Raw genomic sequence first — 18,521 nt, 5'->3', positions numbered from 1 at the left:
CTGTATGACCTCTGGGCCGTGTTTCTCTGTTTCAGTGGCGGTGGGCGGAGCCTCTCAGCAGCCGTTATGGAGGACACACAGGAAGATCTTTCTCCCGCCCCCTCTGGCCAGAACAGCCCTTCCGTCTCCATCAGCTCGTCCCCTTCCCAGTCCCTTCCCTCCACCCCTTCCTCTTCATGTGGACCCCCCCAGACAGCCACGCCCCCTCTGTGCGTCATCAGCGAGGGCGTCAGCGAGCTGAGCCTGGTGATAGACCCTGAGGTGGCCCAGCGAGCGTGTCGGGAGGTCCTACAGAAGGTGAAGCTGGGGCAGGTGGACGCCGAGCCCGACCAGCGACAAAACGGGCCGGCGACGGACAAGGCCTCCCACGCTCCTCCCACGCCCGCCATCAAGACGCCACAGATCCGCGAGGAGGATGACGACCCGACGGGCCCAGCGCCCGGCTCGGTGAAGAGCGCGCGGCGTCGGCAGAGACACAACCCCTCCAAACAGTCGTGGCTGCTGCGCCTTTTCGAGTCTAAGCTGTTTGACGTTTCCATGGCGATCTCCTACCTGCACAGCTCCAAGGAGCCCGGCGTGCAGGCGTACATCGGGAACCGGCTCTTCAGCTTCCCGCACGAGGACGTGGACTTCTACCTGCCGCAGCTCCTCAACATGTACATCCACATGGACGAGGACGTCGGCGACGCCATCAAGCCTTACTTGGTGGGTGTGGCCTCCTGTTCTCTGTTTATGTCGGTTGCCATGGTGAAAACCACTGTAAGGTTATTGTAGAGGAGCAGGGAAACTTTTAGAACAGCTGAAGGTCGCCATCTAGTGGAGAGAAAGATGTCCATTTATCAGCATCAAGTCGTTTTGATTGAAGTTTCTCTCTGTGTTTGTGTGTGGGGGTTATTTCACCCTGCGTTTGGTTCTGCAGGTGCACCGCTGCAGGCAGAGCATCTCTTTCAGCCTGCAGTGCGCCTGGCTGCTGGGAGCGTACTCCTCCGACATGCACATCTCCACACAGCGCCACTCCAGAGGAACCAAACTCAGGAAGCTCATCCTGTCAGATGAACTCAAACCCTCCGGGCCCCGAGCCAGAAGGGAGCTGACTCTGACCCCGTTCTGCCCCGCGGCGTCCCCCGGGGGCCTTACGACGGAACACGCCCTGTCTCCGTCCAAACGGACCCATCAGCGCTCCAAATCTGACGCCACGGTCAGCATCAGTCTGAGCAGCAACCTAAAGAGGACGGCTAGCAACCCGAAGGTGGAGAGCAGCCAGGACGAGGTGAGACGTGATGTCACTGTCTGAGGCGACGTCATCCAATCAGCTTAGAGTCAAAGAAAGTTCACCTGGATCCCGTCTGCTGCTCACCTGGTTTTAGTTTAAGCTGCTTTTAATCAGGGAGGCTGTAGACGTCCCAGAGAACACGACAGAGCATTAAAGGAATAGTACACCCAAAACATGATTAGCCTTCATTTTCTACTCACCCCCATGCTGAACAACACTCTGGAGTACTTTTTTGATATCTCAAATGCATCTGGAGATCTGGGAGGCTTCTTGCTGTCTGCTGACATTCAAATAATGGAGGTCTATGGCGCCCGAGACAGAAAGGTCCATAAAAGTCCACAAAAACGTGTCAATATTCCTCCATACTGCTCGTCCAATGTAATCCAAGTGTCCTGAGTGGGTAGCATCCAGAATTTACTGGAAACGAAGTCATTTAGAATGTTTTTAGAGCCTAAACAGTAGTGTATAGGATTTCCTAATAGCGCCCCCATGCGCGCTCACGATTCTACGGAAGCCGGCAGACCAAACCGGATGAAAGTGCGCATTCAGCTCGGCAAAGAACTCATGCTCTTCCTCAACACTGAAGTCCTCAGACATTTTTCTTTCGTTGTTTCTTTCTTTGCACAGGTAAACAGCACATTTCTTCTTCTACGCTTGCATTATCGGCAGAGCTGACGCTGAATGCGCACTTTCTTCCGGTTTGGTCTGCCGGCTTCCGTAGAATCGTGAGCGCGCATGGGGGCGCTATTAGGAAATCCTATACACTACTGTTTAGGCTCTAAAACGTTCTAAATGACTTCGTTTCCAGTAAATTCTGGATGCTACCCACTCAGGACACTTGGATTACATTGGACGAGCAGTATGGAGGAATATTGACACGTTTTTGTGGACTTTTATGGACCTTTCTGCCTCGGGCGCCATAGACCTCCATTATTTGAATGTCAGCAGACAGCAAGAAGCCTCCCAGATCTCCAGATGCATTTGAGATATCAAAAAAGTACTCCAGAGTGTTGTTCAGCATGGGGGTGAGTAGAAAATGAAGGCTAATCATGTTTTGGGTGTACTATTCCTTTAAGATCTATCTGTAGATTTTATCCCTGCACGGCGTCTTGCAGGCTGTAATTCATCAATAGTGCAACTGATTTTCATACTGCTGACAGTTTTAATGATGAGCATCAGACAGGAAGTGATTCTTGCTGACAGGAAACTTAACTTCTTCATTCTGTTGGGTTTAAAAACAGAAAGTTTTCCGTTAGAATGAAGGAGAAACCTGCTGAGTCATCATTCATCCATCATTCATGAAAAAATGTTGCACGCATCAAAGGATCATTATTTACACCTGAAACTAAAACGTTTGCCGTGATTTAATGAATTTAGCGTTAACTAGTTAAGAAATAAAAGCAATTTTCGTCGCCATCACTGAGTCTGGGAGCGGCCATTTTTGCCCAAATATAGTAACCCCTCCCTCCTGCCATCTTCCAGCAGTGACGTCACGGTGCGGTAAGCCTAGCGCCATTCTCCCCGCTTTCCAAGCTAAATCAATGGGGACTACTAGACACATCTGCAATCAACAACAATTATTGAAGATTTCCAGAGGACTTCACCATTGAAATTCACCAGAGCTATAGTGAAACTGACAATGCCCACGTGCATGGCAGCTGGATGCTGGAATACATCGGGTAAAAGTGAAAAAAAGAGTTATTCCACCTTTCTGATTCCTGATCCTCCACGGACGGGTTGGTCGTTAGATCGCCAACTTGAAGAGGGAGGATTTGCCATCGAACTTCTGGCCAGAGAAAAAACCCGTAATATGTAGCCAACATTTGGAAGAAGAATGTTTTCAAGATGACTTGGATAATAGCGCGTTGTGACAAACACCAGATACAGCACTGGGACTTGATCAACAGCCGATACCGCACCGTGACAATGTCACTAACCAGTAGGTGGCAGTAGTGTTCTTTGACAAACATGGATGCCTCCAGTAAAGCACATTCACATGAAAATTACTCTGAATTAAAAACACTGATCATTTATTGAACAGGATGGAATCATTTCAGATTTAAAGAACTTTCAGAAGTTTGAATTCTGAATATGACCCGACTATTATTTTTATTTTGTTTATTGATTAACACTAAATCCATGAAATCACTGCAAACATACACTATATTGCCAAAAGTATTTGCTCACCTGCCTTGACTCACATATGAGCTTAAGTGACATCCCGTTCCTAATCCATAGGGTTCAATATGACGTCGGTCCACCCTTTGCAGCTAGAACAGCTTCAACTCTTCTGGGAAGGCTGTCCACAAGGTTTAGGAGTGTGTTTATGGGAATTTTGGACCATTCTTCCAGAAGCGCATTTGTGAGGTCGCACACTGATGTTGGACGAGAAGGCCTGGCTCTCAGTCTCCGCTCTAATTCATCCCAAAGGTGTTCTATCGGGTTGAGGTCAGGACTCTGTGCAGGCCAGTCAAGTTCATCCACACCAGACTCTGTCATCCATGTCTTTATGGACCTTGCTTTGTGCACTGGTGCACAGTCATGTTGGAAGAGGAAGGGGCCAGCTCCAAACTGTTCCCACAAAGTTGGGAGCATGGAATTGTCCAAAATGTCTTGGTATGCTGAAGCATTCAGAGTTCCTTTCACTGGAACTAAGGGGCCAAGCCCAGCTCCTGAAAAACAACCCCACACCATAATCCCCCCTCCACCAAACTTTACACTTGGCACAATGCAGTCAGACAAGTACCGTTCTCCTGGCAACCGCCAAACCCAGACCCGTCCATCAGATTGCCAGATGGAGAAGCGCGATTCGTCACTCCAGAGAACGCGTCTCCACTGCTCTAGAGTCCAGTGGCGGCGTGCTTTACACCACCGCATCCGACGCTTTGCATTGCACTTGGTGATGTATGGCTTGGATGCAGCTGCTCGACCATGGAAACCCATTCCATGAAGCTCTCTGCGCACTGTTCTTGAGCTAATCTGAAGGCCACATGAAGTTTGGAGGTCTGTAGTGATTGACTCTGCAGAAAGTTGGCGACCTCTTCGCACTATGCGCTTCAGCATCCGCTGACCCCGCTCCGTCAGTTTACGTGGCCTACCACTTCGTGGCTGAGTTGCTGTCGTTCCCAAACACTTCCATTTTCTTATAATACAGCTGACAGTTGACTGTGGAATATTTAGGAGCGAGGAAATTTCACGACTGGATTTGTTGCACAGGTGGCATCCTATCACAGTTCCACGCTGGAATTCACTGAGCTCCTGAGAGCGACCCATTCTTTCACAAATGTTTGTAAAAACAGTCTGCATGCCTAGGTGCTTGAATTTATACACCTGTGGCCATGGAAGTGATTGGAACACCTGATTCCAATAATTTGGATGGGTGAGCAAATACTTTTGGCAATATAGTGTATTAGTTTTAGGTATAAATAATGATACCTTCCTGACTATACTTATAAATCTGATTATAAATACCTTTCCTTATCATTCACTTTAAAAGTAAATAATGTTTCCATTATGGATGCACGATATAATCGGCCCCCTATCGGTATCGGCCTTAAAACTGAATATCGGACATCGGCCACCCCACCGATATTTAACCCGATATTTGATCAGCTTCTGAGTTTCTAAAGTCTCTTAAAAAAATTTAAAAAAATACTTCTTCTTCTTCCTCAAAAACTTCTTTTTTACAGACTTAAAAACTTCTAAAGACGAGGGAAAAAATATTGATACATTAAAATATCCCAATATCTTCATATGCTGATATATTGCCATTTAAAAACACCATATCAATCTCTTTTACTAATGAAATATTGCTATATGTCATCGTTATGCTACGAAATCCCCCAAAAATATTTTTATATGTTGATATATTGACGCGGTATCGATCTATTTTACTAACAAAATCTGACAAGAATTTGCAAAATATCACGAGAGTTTGTAACCGAACGATGAAATTTCACGAGATTTTGAAAGTAAAATAGATCGATACCGCGTTTATAAAAATCTATTTGATATCAGCATATGAAAATATATTTGAGTATATTATTTTTCAAAGTGTCAGAAATGGATAACAAAACTGCTATTTTCAATGACTACTTATTTTTGTCCAGCTTTAACATCGGTATCGATATCGGTTATCGGCTACATGAGTTTTAAAATATCGGCATATCGGCCAAAATCCCAATATCGTGCATTCCTAGTTTCCATTTCTGTTTTCTTTATACCCGACATTTAAATCTATCTTTAAGCATCATCTCTCCTCTCCATTCATTAACTGCTGCTTCTGTGTTTCCCTTTTTCGTTTAGTTTAGTGCGACTCTTGGTTTATAAGCTGTAGCTAAAATGTTTAGAAACTGTTAATAGGAGGAAACTTAACTGTAAATAAGCTGTTTGGTCGGTGATGAAAGTGAGAAAGTGAAAAGATTCTAAAAAATAAATAGAAATGTAAAAAATCTGACCCTTTTTATATGTGTGATAAGAAACGGTATTTATTATCAGATTAATAAATGGTGGCTTTTCAATCTGAATTTAACAATAAGCTTTGAGGATAATTTTGAATCAATTTGTAATATTTATTAGGGATGCAGGATATCGGGATTTTGGCCGATATCCGATATTTTAAAACTCATGTAGCCGATAACCGATATCGATACCGATGTTAAAGCTGGAAAAAAATAAGTAGTCATTGAAAATAGCAGTTTTATTTTCCATTTCTGACACTTTGAAAAATAATATACATATACTTGATATGGTGTTTTTAAATAGCAATATATCAGCATATGAAGATATTGGGATATTTTAATGTATCGATATTTTTTCCGTCGTCTTTAGAAGTTTTTAAGTCTGTAAAAAAGAAGTTTTTGAGGAAGAAGAAGAAGTATTTTTTTTTTTTTAGACTTTAGAAACTCAGAAGCTGATCAAATATCGGGTTAAATATCGGTGGGGGGGCCGCTGTCCGATATTCAGTTTTAAGGCCGATACCGATAGGGGGCCGATTATATCGTGCATCCATAATGGAAACATTATTTACTTTTAAAGTGAGTGATAATGAAAGGTATTTATAATCAGATTTATAAGTATAGTCAGGAAGGAATCATTATTTATACCTAAAACTAATATGTTTGCAGTGATTTCATGGATTTAGTGTTAATCAATAAACAAAATAAAAATGTCTGGTCATATTCAGAATCCAAACTTCTTGAAGTTCTTTAAATCTGAAATGATTCCATCCTGTTCAATAAATGATCAGTGTTTTTAATTGAGAGTAATTTTCATGTGAATGTGCTTTACTGGAGGCATCCATGTTTGTCAAAGAACACTACTGCCACCTACTGGTTAGTGACATTGTCACGGTGCGGTATCGGCTGTTGATCAAGTCCCAGTGCTGTATCTGGTGTTTGTCACAACGCGCTATTATCCAAGTCATCTTGAAAACATTCTTCTTCCAAATGTTGGCTACATATTACGGGTTTTTTCTCTGGCCAGAAGTTCGATGGCAAATCCTCCCTCTTCAAGTTGGCGATCCAACGACCAACCCGTCCGTGGAGGATCAGGAATCAGAAAGGTGGAATAACTCTTTTTTTCATTTTTACCCGATGTATTCCAGCATCCAGCTGCCATGCACGTGGGCATTGTCAGTTTCACTATAGCTCTGGTGAATTTCAATGGTGAAGTCCTCTGGAAATCTTCAATAATTGTTGTTGATTGCAGATGTGTCTAGTAGTTCCCATTGATTTAGCTTGGAAAGCGGGGAGAATGGCGCTAGGCTTACCGCACCGTGACGTCACTGCTGGAAGATGGCAGGAGGGAGGGGCTACTATATTTGGGGGAAAATGGCCGCTCCCAGACTCTGTGATCACCCCGAAAATTGCTTTTATTATCGGGTTAAATATCGGTGGGGTGGCCAATGTCCGATATTCAGTTTTAAGGCCGATACCGATAGGGGGCCGATTATATCGTGCATCCCTAATATTTAATAATTAATTTATATTAAAACATCCAATTACAAAAGGCTTTTCTAACCGTTAGATTTAAACGTTTAATCTGAAGCTGCTCTGGTCGTCTTTACGTTGTGTTTCCCGTAGGAATGGTACAGTCTGCGACTTTTATCGGTTTATTTGTCGCGTTCTTGATCAACATCCGACCTCTGGTCACTTTGGTTTACTGTTGGTAAATAAACAAAGCGATGCTTTTATTGACAAATGGAGCGAAATAAATGATAAAACAGAGAAATAAGCCAAGAGGGACTGATTAGTGAAGTAGGTAACTTTAGAACCCGGAACATTGCTGGAACTTTCTGCGTGTTTAAACGTCTAACCTGACAGGAACCAATCAGCAGCTTCTTCCTCTGACCCTCAGGACAGCGCTTCCAGCTCCGACAGTCTGGAGTTGGATTCTGGTCCCGTAAGTTCAGCCCGTACGTCTTCCAAACTCAAAGGGAATTGTGGGAAATGAGTTCTGTCGTGGAGTCTGGGCTGCTGGTTCTGGTCCGGTCCATAGAAGTTTAGCTGCTCCTCTGTGGACTCGGACGGTGTGATTGTCTTTCTGTCGTCTGTTGAAGGTTTTGGGTTAACCAATCAGAATTGGACCTGTCTTTATGTCTGCTCCTGCTGATCGGTTCTGGGTCTGTGTGTCAGGTTTCCTCCCTGGTTCTGATCCAGATAGTTCAGCTGATGGCTGTCAGGACATCAGCTCTAACATTTAAACCTGACCCACAGACAGCAGCCGCTCTGTTCCGTCTGTCCTGACCCCTCCCGGCCCAGGCTCCGCCCCCCTGTGTCACCTGATCTCCTTTGCTTCCTGCAGCCGGTGCGCCTGGCTCCTCAGAGGGAGTTCATGAAATCCCTGATGGGGATCGGGAAGCGGCTGGCCACGCTGCCCACCAAAGAGCAGAAGACCCAGCGGCTGATCTCCGAGCTGTCGCTGCTCAACCACAAGCTCCCGGCTCGGGTCTGGCTGCCCACCGCCGCCTTCGACCACCACGTGGTCCGGGTGCCGCACACGCAGGCCGTCGTGCTCAACTCCAAAGACAAGGTGAGACGACCCGTCCTCCGCTCGCTGCCATTGGGCCTGGTGAGTCTAATCCGTTCCTGCTCTCTGCTCAGGCTCCGTACCTGATCTACGTGGAGGTTCTGGAATGTGAGAACTTCGAGACGTCCAACGTTCCGATGAGGATCCCGGAGAACCGGATCAGGAGCACGCGTTCAGTGGAGAACCTGCCGGACTGCGGCATGATGGTGGAGCAGCGAGCCGGAAGCCTCTCTGTCGTCCCGAACTACGACAACAACGACGAAGCCTGGTCTGTGGACGACATCGGAGAGCTCCAGGTGGAGGTAAGACTCCACCCTCACAGGAAGTGATGTCACGTTTATGTCACAAAGCAGCGACTGTCGCAGGACGAACAGTAAACGTTTGATCCTGTCAGGACCAGAATATTTCAGTTCTGGACCCAAAAAAGAAGTTTTTTTTTAACTGAAATAAAAGCGCGTGGGCCGAGGACACAGCCCTGAGGGCGCCATGCGTCCAGCTCTGGTTTAACAGACATGTTGCCCCCACCCCCAGCTCCCAGAGGGCCACGCCAACAGCTGCGACAACATCAGCCAGTTCTCAGTGGACAGCATCACCAGCCTCGACAGCAAGGAGCCCGTCTTCATCGCCGCTGGAGACATCAGGTACCACGGAAACCAGAACCGAGGTTCAGATCGGAAGCAGCCGCTTGGTCCGACTTCCTCCTGTGTCTTCATTCCAGGCGCCGTCTGTCCGAGCAGCTGGCCCAGGCCCCCACCACCTTCAAACGGGACCCGGAGGACCCGTCAGCTGTGGCCCTGAAGGAGCCTTGGGAGGAGAAGGTCCGGTAGGTAACATCTCTGCAGCTTCTTCTCTTCACCAGGCCTCGCAGACAGACGGAGCTCTTGCGAAGTTCAGGAGAAACTGAGAAAATTTTCAAATTTATTTAACGTCCTCAGACGGAGAGATGGGGCTCTGACTGGGCAAAGCTCAGTACAAACATTTATACAACAACTCCCAATAAACACACTCTCCCTGGAACTATCCCACCCCTACATAAAGAACTTTCTCACCACGAACATTTGAAGGAAAAACAACTTGAGTTCATCATGGCCGCTCCCAGATGGATCTTTTCAAAACAACAGTCCTCCCCTTCATACCATGAAGGAGACTTTGTGACTCATTCTTGTCTCTCATGACCTTCGTTTGGAGCCTGTGATCCTAATGCTACGTTCACACCGGACGCAGCAAAAGCAGCAAAATCGCGTCTGCTGCTTAAGTTTTGCTGCTTGTACCAGTTTAGTTCTGACGCACAGCTGAAGCAGCTTTGCTGCTCTGGCTGCGCGGTGCAAAAGTGTGTCTGAAACTCGTTGGGCGGAGCTACTCTCTCCTTTCTTTGCCTTGCAGCTATATTTGCTGTGATCAGTGGGAATAAAGTAGTTTTAATATGTTTTTAAGTGAGAAAATCCACCTGAAAACTTAATCATTGCAGTCAGTTCATCCAGATTATCATCCTGCCTTCCAATATTATTTCTGTCGGAGCCGCTCAGACCCCCACATACCAGCAGTGCTGTCAGTAGGAATCCCTTCAACAGCAGCCTCTGGCCGGGTCGCCTCCTCACGGTTCACAGCGGCGGCTGGAAGGTGGTTTTCATCTAAATAATCCAAACTGCAGGCAGCAGGATAATAAAAGCCAACATATTCTGCCGGCAGATTTCTGCATTTTAAGTTACCGTATTTTCACGACTATAAGGCGCACTTAAACGTCTTTTTTTTCCCTCAAAATGTGCGGTGCGCCCTTTGGTGCGGTGCGCCCTATGTGTGTTGTAACTGCGACTTTTGAGACCACCTCATTGAGGAGATGATGAAAGAGTGGCTGAATGTAAGGAGACCAGGTGTTTTTTTTCCACCCCTCACCATCGCTGTTAATATGTAACTCCATGCGTGCCCATCTCACAGCTGATGTGAAAAACATGGGGAAACAAATTAACGCTGTGCTCGCTGTTCAACCGCTCGACATCGGTGTGAACCGGACCCAGCAGGTGCAGCAGAAGCAGCGAGTTTACATGCAAAGTCAATGGTTGACGCGCGTATAGGTGCAGCAAAAGGTCATGCAGCGCGTTTTGGTGCAGCAGGCGCAGCCCGTCGCGCTGCTGCTGCTCAAGATGGAAAAGTTGAAGTTTTGCTGCTGGACGCGCCGCATCAACCAATCAGAGAAGCTGATCTGGGAGCTGACAGCGAGACAGACACAGCGCTCTGATGACATATGATATTAACGCAAATGAAAAAGGCTGGATGAATGAGGAGATGATGCAGGCAGGTGTATGTGAGGAGACCAGGTGTTTTTTTCCACGCATCACCATCGCTGCGTGCCCATCTCACAGCCGATGTGAAAAAAAGGTGAATCAAATGAACGCTGTGCTCGCCGTTATCCCGGGGGGTCTGACAAAGGAACTTCAACCGCTCGACATCGGTGTGAAGCGGCCGTTCAAAGTAAGGCTGCGAGCGGCGTGGGAGCGATGGGTGACAGACGGCATTATTTCTGAGGAGCTGCGCTGCACGGAAAGTGACTCTGACAGCGAAGAAGGGGAAATTGGCATGTCTGATTTAGCGCAGCTGTTTTATTCAGAAACAGAGGATGATGACTTTGATGGGTTTGATTAATACCTTGTAATAAATACATGAATAAAGCACAAACATCCTCAGGTTTGCTCCCGCTCTATTTTTCTACCTGAAAACTTAATTCAACAGCAGCCTCTGGGCGCGTCTCCTCCTCTTCAGCGCGGTGGCTGGCAGGTGTTTTTCCATCTAAATAATCTAAATCTTGCAGCTATATTTGCTGTGATCAGTGGGAATAAAGTAGTTTTAATATGTTTTTAAGTGAGAAAGTCCACCTGAAAACTTAATAATTGCAGTCAGTTCATCCAGATTATCTATTTCTGTCGGAGGCGCTCAGACCCCCACATACCAGCGGTGCACCGACAGTAAATCCCTTCAACAGCAGCCTCACCGCGGCTGCTGGCAGGTGTTTTTCATCTAAATAATTTTAACTGCAGGCACCAGGATACCGGCAATAAAAGCGAACATATTCCGTCGGCAGGTTTCAGGATTTTAAGTTAATTTAGGAGTGATCACAGCGCTGTGTCATCTGCGATGTGTCTGTCTCACGGCCAGCTGCCAGGTTTGATTAATACTTTGTAATAAATACATGAATAAAGCACAGTCATACTCAGTTTTGCCCCCGCTGTATTTTTAAATACGCAGTAGAGGTATTTAAAGGTAGTAGAGGACATGTACCTGTATATAAAAAACGCGCCCTATAGTCCGGTGCGCCTTATGTGTGTGTTAAATACAGAAATGGGACACATAACTGAGAGTGCGCCTTTTAGTATGGTGTGCCTTATGGTCGTGAAAGTACGGTAATTTAGGCGTTAATAAACTTTCAGAGGAGCGAACACAGCGCTCTGTATCATCAGCCATGTGTCTCTCTCCCTGTCAACTCCCAGATCAGCTTCTCTGATTGGTTGACGCGCGTCAAGCAGCAAAAGTTCAATTTTTCCATCACGAGCAGCAGCGCGTCACGCGCGTCAGATGCTTAAACGCTCCCGATGCGCTGCTTCAGCTGCTCAGAGGCCCTGCGCCTGCTGCTCAAAACGCTTTTGCTGCGCCTTGACGCGCGTCAACCATTGACTTTGCCTGTAAACTCGCTGCTTCTGCTGCGTCCGGTGTGAACGCAGCATTAGAACAGACATACCTCAGCATTTTTTTTTCCTCCACACTCTTGTTAAAGAAAGGCTCAATGTCTGCACCTTCACTCTCTATCTCGGTTCTTTTTCCTGGAAAGAGATCACTCAGGACAAACTCTCTTTAAATAAAAACATCATAACTTATATGTATTAAATAACCAGGAGATGTGACACAATATTCTGATAGAAATTGTAATCTTACTCAGATCAGAGAAATTTCTGAATATACAGAAGGCAGCTGCTCCCTTCTGGGCAGTTAAAAAGGTATTTTATCCATCTCCAGTCTGCATCATCATCTTATTTTACATCAGACACATTAGCAGATGATTAGACATCCATGGCTCCAGCCTTATCAAAATATTACACTTCGTTCTTAGCTGAAGGATCTCATTCCATTTCCTAATCTTTGCCACGTACAGAGTGAAGGTTATAACTGCATATCCAGACAGAGGAACTGTCCTGATCAGTTCAGACACGCAGCAGGCAGCCAGGGAGCCATAAACTCACACATCTTCAATGATAATTATCAGCAATTCCCCCTGAAACCTGACATTCTCAATGTCACCTTTAAGCAAACTTATTGTTTGCTAATGACCAAGATATTAATCATAGAAGAAACTTTAAGTGCTGTTTCTTTTAACATCATAGAAACATGGAATAAATTAATCAGGGATCAAAGGTAATGACAATCAAAACTTCACAGACCAAATGTTTGATGATTATCTTAACTCTTCTTCTGTCTTCATCCCTCAGGAGGATCAGGGAAGGTTCTCCTTATGGTCACCTACCAAACTGGAGGCTTCTGTCGGTCATTGTGAAGTGCGGCGATGACCTGAGGCAGGAGCTGCTCGCCTACCAGGTGCTGCAGCAGCTGAAGGTACGTCGGGTCTTTGGCGCCGCCTCTCTTAGCTTCTGTTTCTCTGAGTCCTCATGCCTTCCCGCTCCTCCTCCCTGCAGTCCATCTGGGAGCAGGAGCGCATTCCTCTCTGGATCAAGCCCTATAAGATCCTGGTCCTGTCCCACGACAGTGGGATGATCGAGCCCGTAGTGAACGCCGTGTCCATCCACCAGGTGAAGAAGCAGAGCCAGCTGTCTCTGCTCGACTACTTCCTGCAGGAACACGGCGCTCAGACCACGGAGGAGTTCCTCACTGCTCAGAGGAACTTCGTCCAAAGCTGCGCCGGTTACAGCCTCATCTGCTACCTGCTGCAGGTCAAAGACAGGTGAGGGCCGCTCGCCGTTCACGCCGCTCGCTGCCTTCGGAAACCCAGCTGCAGATTCTGTGCTCTGTCCTCTCAGGCACAACGGGAACATCCTGCTGGACGCCGAAGGACACATCATCCACATCGACTTCGGCTTCATCCTGTCCAGCTCTCCCAGGAACCTCGGCTTCGAGACGTCCGCCTTCAAACTGACGGCGGAGTTTGTGGATGTGAGTCGGATCAGACCTGAAGGTTCTGTCTGCAGGAGGCGGACGAGTAGACAGAGAAAAGGTTGAGGAACATCTCCCAGATTAGAGCGCTGCTGCTTCTGAACAAAGTAAACCCTCAGTAACGTCTCTCAGGCAGCAGTTTCCATCGTCTCCTCCCTGTCAAGTGAATTTAAACCCTCATCTTTGTCTAACAGGAATGGTTTGGTTCCTTTTGAATGCGAACGATTCCGATTCCTTGTTTCCATTACAAGTCCTATCGATTAAGAATCATAAAATCGTGATAAATTAGTTCTATCTGGGTGAATTAGTCTGAACTTCTGGATGTAATTTAATTCCTTGAAACATCTAATTTTGTGTGAACTTTACTAAAAATAGTATTTTCTACCAGTATATTAATATGCAAACTACTAACTCTAACAGTTTTATTTACATTTTCATAAACAGGGTTCCAGCGGGTCCTTAAAAAGCCTTAAAAGGCATTGAATCCTTCAAAATAAAACTAAGGCCTTAATTGGTATTAAAATGTCTTAAATTAGTCTTTCGTAGGTCTTAATTTTTAAAACATCATAAGTAGGATTATTTTTATTATTTTTGTAATCTAAATAAAACGAAAAAAGTGACACATTTTTTTTCTTTTTAGAAAAAAAAAAAAATAGCGGCTCTCCATTATTGGTTCCGTCCCGATAGCGGAACCAATAAAGCGTTGTTGCGGCCGGGACATTTGGGAGATGCACCATTAACTTTTTGTCTGGAAAATATGAGCAAGTGTAAATGTAACCAAAATTGTCTCCAGCCAAGAGTTTCCTCCATGGCTAAAACCAGGGAACATACATGAGGCTCAGTGGATTTAGTGCAAGAAGTCATTAAAGCTCAGAACGACGGGAATTAAAGGAATAGTACACCCAAAACATGATTAGCCTTCATTTTCTACTCACCCCCCTGCTGAACAACACTCTGGAGTACTTTTTTGATATCTCAAATGCATCTGGAGATCTGGGAGGCTTCTTGCTGTCTGCTGACATTCAAATAATGGAGGTCTATGGCGCCCGAGGCAGAAAGGTCCATAAAAGTCCACAAAAAACGTGTCAATATTCCTCCATACTGCTCGTCCAATGTATTCCAAGTGTCCTGAGTGGGTAGCGTCCAGAATTTACTCGAAACGAAGTCATTTAGAATGTTTTTAGAGCATAAACAGTAGTGTATAGGATTTCCTAGAAGCGCGTTCACGAGTCTACGGAAACCGCGGCAGACCAAACCAGATGAAAGTGCGCATTCAGCTCGGCAAAGAACTCATGCTCTTCCTCAACACTGAAGTCCTCAGACATTTTTCTTTCGTTGTTTCTTTCTTTGCACAGGTAAACAGCAAATTTCTTCTTCTACGCTTGCATTATCGGCAGAGCAGACGCTGAATGCGCACTTTCATCTGGTTTGGTCTGCCGGCTTCCGTAGCGTCGTGATCGCGCATGTGCGCGCTTTCAGGAAATCCTATACACTACTGTTTATGCTCTAAAAACATTCTAAATGACTTCGTTTCGAGTAAATTCTGGACGCTACCCACTCAGGACACTTGGAATACATTGGACGAGCAGTATGGAGGAATATTGACACGTTTTTTGTGGACTTTTATGGACCTTTCTGCCTCGGGCGCCATAGACCTCCATTATTTGAATGTCAGCAGACAGCAAGAAGCCTCCCAGATCTCCAGATGCATTTGAGATATCAAAAAAGTACTCCAGAGTGTTGTTCAGCATGGGGGTGAGTAGAAAATGAAGGCTAATCATGTTTTGGGTGTACTATTCCTTTAAGGCAGTGGAGTCGCACATGCGAAGCACGAAACACAAAGCGTCAAAATGGAGTTACAGAGAAACAGCCGGTATTTCTCAGTTTAGTTCCACCCTTGTCTCTGCAACGCCTCCACTTATCACCAAATCAAACATACTAATAAAACCATTCAAAGAAAAATAGCTGCAAAAAAGACTTAGCACTGGTTATGTTGGGGCTGGTTGACAGTTGCCTTTTGTATCTATGCTTCTTTTTCTATGTCTGCTTCTGTCTCCTTGAACCCCAGTGGGCCTCAGCAGATGGCCGCTCACACTGAGCCTGGTTCTGCTGGAGGTTTCTTCCTGTTCAAAGGGAGTTTTTCCTCTCCACTGTCGCTACAAGTATGCTTAGTGTGAGGGATTGCTGAAGAGTCAATGAGTCGATGCAATCAGCTGGTTTTCCTTAGATAGAAAACTTTGAATGATGTGTTGTGAATCGGCGCTATAGAAATAAAGTGAATTGAATTAAACCCTCGGTCTTGTCTTGCAGGTGATGGGCGGCCCAGATGGAGACATGTTTAACTACTACAAGATGCTGATGCTGCAGGGGCTGATTGCAGCCAGGAAGCACATGGACCGAGTGCTGCAGATTGTAGAGATCATGCAGCAAGGTGAGCAAACAGGGCGTCCCACTACGCCCCTGTTCCCGTACCGCCGCCCACCTCAGCTTTCTCTGTGGTTTTTCCTTCAGGCTCCCAGCTGCCTTGCTTCCACGGCTCCAGCACCATGCGAGGCCTGAAGGAGCGTTTCCACATGTCCCTCACTGAGGAGCAGCTGCAACTACTGATCGACCAGCTGGTGGACGGATCCATGAGGTCCCTCACCACCAAACTGTACGACGGCTTCCAGTATCTCACCAACGGCATCATGTGACCTCCGCCACACGTTCTGGGAATTCTCCGCGCTTTTAGAAACTCTTCTTCTTTAATTCCAGCTTTGTGTTTGTTGTCCTTTTCCTTTAGTTTCTTCTTCCTAATTTTTTAAATCTCCGTCTTCCTCCTCTTATGCTTTGTTGTTCTGAACTGGGTGGAGGCTTCTGATTGGCTGATCAGGAGGACTTCTGGCCAATCGGAGAGCAGCCCAGTTTTAGTTGAACTGTGAACAGTGAGCAGGACGTTTGAACGGACCTCTGTGTGTTTTCCATGACTGACGTCTGTGAATGTTTGAGCCATTAAAACCAGCCAGTGTCCACCTGCAGAGTGTCGTCTGTCCCTGTTTACCTGGTGGACCCCCCCCCCCCCCCCGAGCGAGCTCTGCTGGGGCCTCGTGCATAATAGTGAGCAGCTTTCGTACTAAAAATGGCCGGAAGCACCTGCTGCTTACAGGTATCACCTTTCCTGAATACTTCCTGATTCTGCAGCATCTGCAGACTCTACCTGGACCGCCCCGTCGTTGCCATGGATACATAATATGCACTGGTATCAATTAGGCTCACGTATTATAGGACATCGTCCGGTGTCAGGAAAACATTTTATAAGGAAGAAGTCGTTGAGAAAAAGCTTTTACGCATCGGGAATAAACTCAGGAAACGATTGAGTTCGATTTTTTTTTTTTTTCTTTTTTGTAATGAAATCTTCTCCATCTTAGCAGATGTTTGAGTTCAGCAAAGCTACATTCCTGCCAAAAAAATATCTTCAAGAAATATTTTGGGTTTGTATACCGATCATTTCACAGGAAAGTAATGAAGGTCGTCACATTTCCGCTTTATTTTGTTTTTCATATCCCGTATTTCTCCAAAGGAAGCGAATGAACGCTTCAGGATTGTCCTTCATGGCCACCGTAGGATCGAATTATTGAAGCTTTGACAGCAATGGCTGATGATGGTGATGAGAAGTTTGTTCTATTCACTCCCTACTAACCGCAGCGCTACGGTCCTCTGGGATTCATAGAACCGTAGTTACAATCGTAACTTTCTTTTAACCAAAATAAACTTTTAAGATGTTTTAAGAAAAGAATCAATCTTTGTAAAACTTCATTTAACAAAAGGGCTTCATGCTGAGTCTTCAGATCCGAGAATGCACCCGTATCCTCGTAACCATGGCAACCCTGTCTCCACAGGGTTGTTTTTTTTTCTGTGGACTAAGAGCTTCTTGGCCGACATCAGCGACTCGAATTTGCTGAAATAAAAAGAAAAACTGGCTTATGAGGGTTGTTTGTAAAGTTAAGCAGTCAAAAATTAGGATATTAGATTAATAATTATATTAATATAGTATTTAATTTGTAAGAGAAAAAATTAGGGGGTTATTTTTTCACTCTGTGATTCATTAATTTTTAAATCAAATCCCAAACTAAATGTTTAGATTGTCAGTTATAAAAATTGTCAGGAAGTTAAATATTTATTTTCTAAACTAAATATTTAGTTTGTCAGGAAAATGTTTAGTTTGAAGCTAAATCTTTTTATAACAAGCTGAATATTTAACAAATATTTTGTTTGAAATTTTTATTTTTTATAAATTACATATTGAAAAAATTACTTCGGAAAAATTTGTCTGCAAGTAAATATTTAATTTCCAAACCATATATAATTTTAACGAAATCATTTTTTAACACACTAAATACTTAGTTTGTTAAATATGTAGTTTGCAAATTAGGTGTTTTGTTTTTTAAATATTTAGCTCCAAACTGTATTTAATTAATAAACTAAATATTTAATTTTCAAACTTTAGATGGCTTGCTGCTAGCTAAATATTTAATTTGTTAGATAAACATCTAGCTAAATATCTATTTAACAATAAATTGTTTGATTCACACTCGTGAATCTGTGATTAGTACACTTAGATTTGTAATACTTTCTCCTAAATTTGTGATTTGTACCCTTAATTTATTCTGTTCTACTGATCTTTGATTTATACACAATTCTATTTAGTTTATTTCTATACCGCCAATTCACATCATGTCATCTCAGGTCACTTTCCAGTTCACCAGATCATCCAGTCAGATTGGTTCAAAGTTTTCTATCTAAGGAAAACCAGCTGATTGCATCGACTCATTGACTCTTCAGCAATCCCTCACACTAAGCATGCTTGTAGCGACAGTGGAGAGGAAAAACTCCCTTTGAACAGGAAGAAACCTCCAGCAGAACCAGGCTCAGTGTGAGCGGCCATCTGCTGAGGCCCACTGGGGTTCAAGGAGACAGAAGCAGACATAGAAAAAGAAGCATAGATACAAAAGGCAACTGTCAACCAGCTCCACAGGCGGCCCCGTCCAGGAAACACACAGCCAGGCAGACGAGCTCCGAGCCAGCT

At 45.0% G+C, this 18,521-nt stretch overlaps 1 protein-coding gene across 1 annotated transcript; it reads left to right on the top strand.

Moving 5' to 3' along the window:
* Positions 1 to 66: 66 nt before the first annotated feature.
* On the top strand, positions 67 to 16,473 carry pi4kb (phosphatidylinositol 4-kinase, catalytic, beta). The gene is given in 12 exon segments (XM_038281167.1): positions 67 to 705; positions 920 to 1,270; positions 7,631 to 7,675; positions 8,078 to 8,305; positions 8,377 to 8,604; positions 8,834 to 8,943; positions 9,021 to 9,125; positions 12,778 to 12,901; positions 12,982 to 13,247; positions 13,324 to 13,456; positions 15,767 to 15,962; positions 15,965 to 16,473. Coding segments are annotated over 12 exon segments (2,610 nt in total). The 3' UTR covers positions 16,150 to 16,473.
* Positions 16,474 to 18,521: the final 2,048 nt, after the last annotated feature.

The sequence above is a fragment of the Cyprinodon tularosa genome, unplaced genomic scaffold (genome assembly GCF_016077235.1).
Source record: "Cyprinodon tularosa strain WSP-4 unplaced genomic scaffold, ASM1607723v1 ctg168, whole genome shotgun sequence".
Lineage (NCBI taxonomy): Eukaryota > Metazoa > Chordata > Actinopteri > Cyprinodontiformes > Cyprinodontidae > Cyprinodon > Cyprinodon tularosa.
Note: the sequence above shows the minus strand (reverse complement) of the source record. Positions and strands in the feature narration are given on the sequence as shown.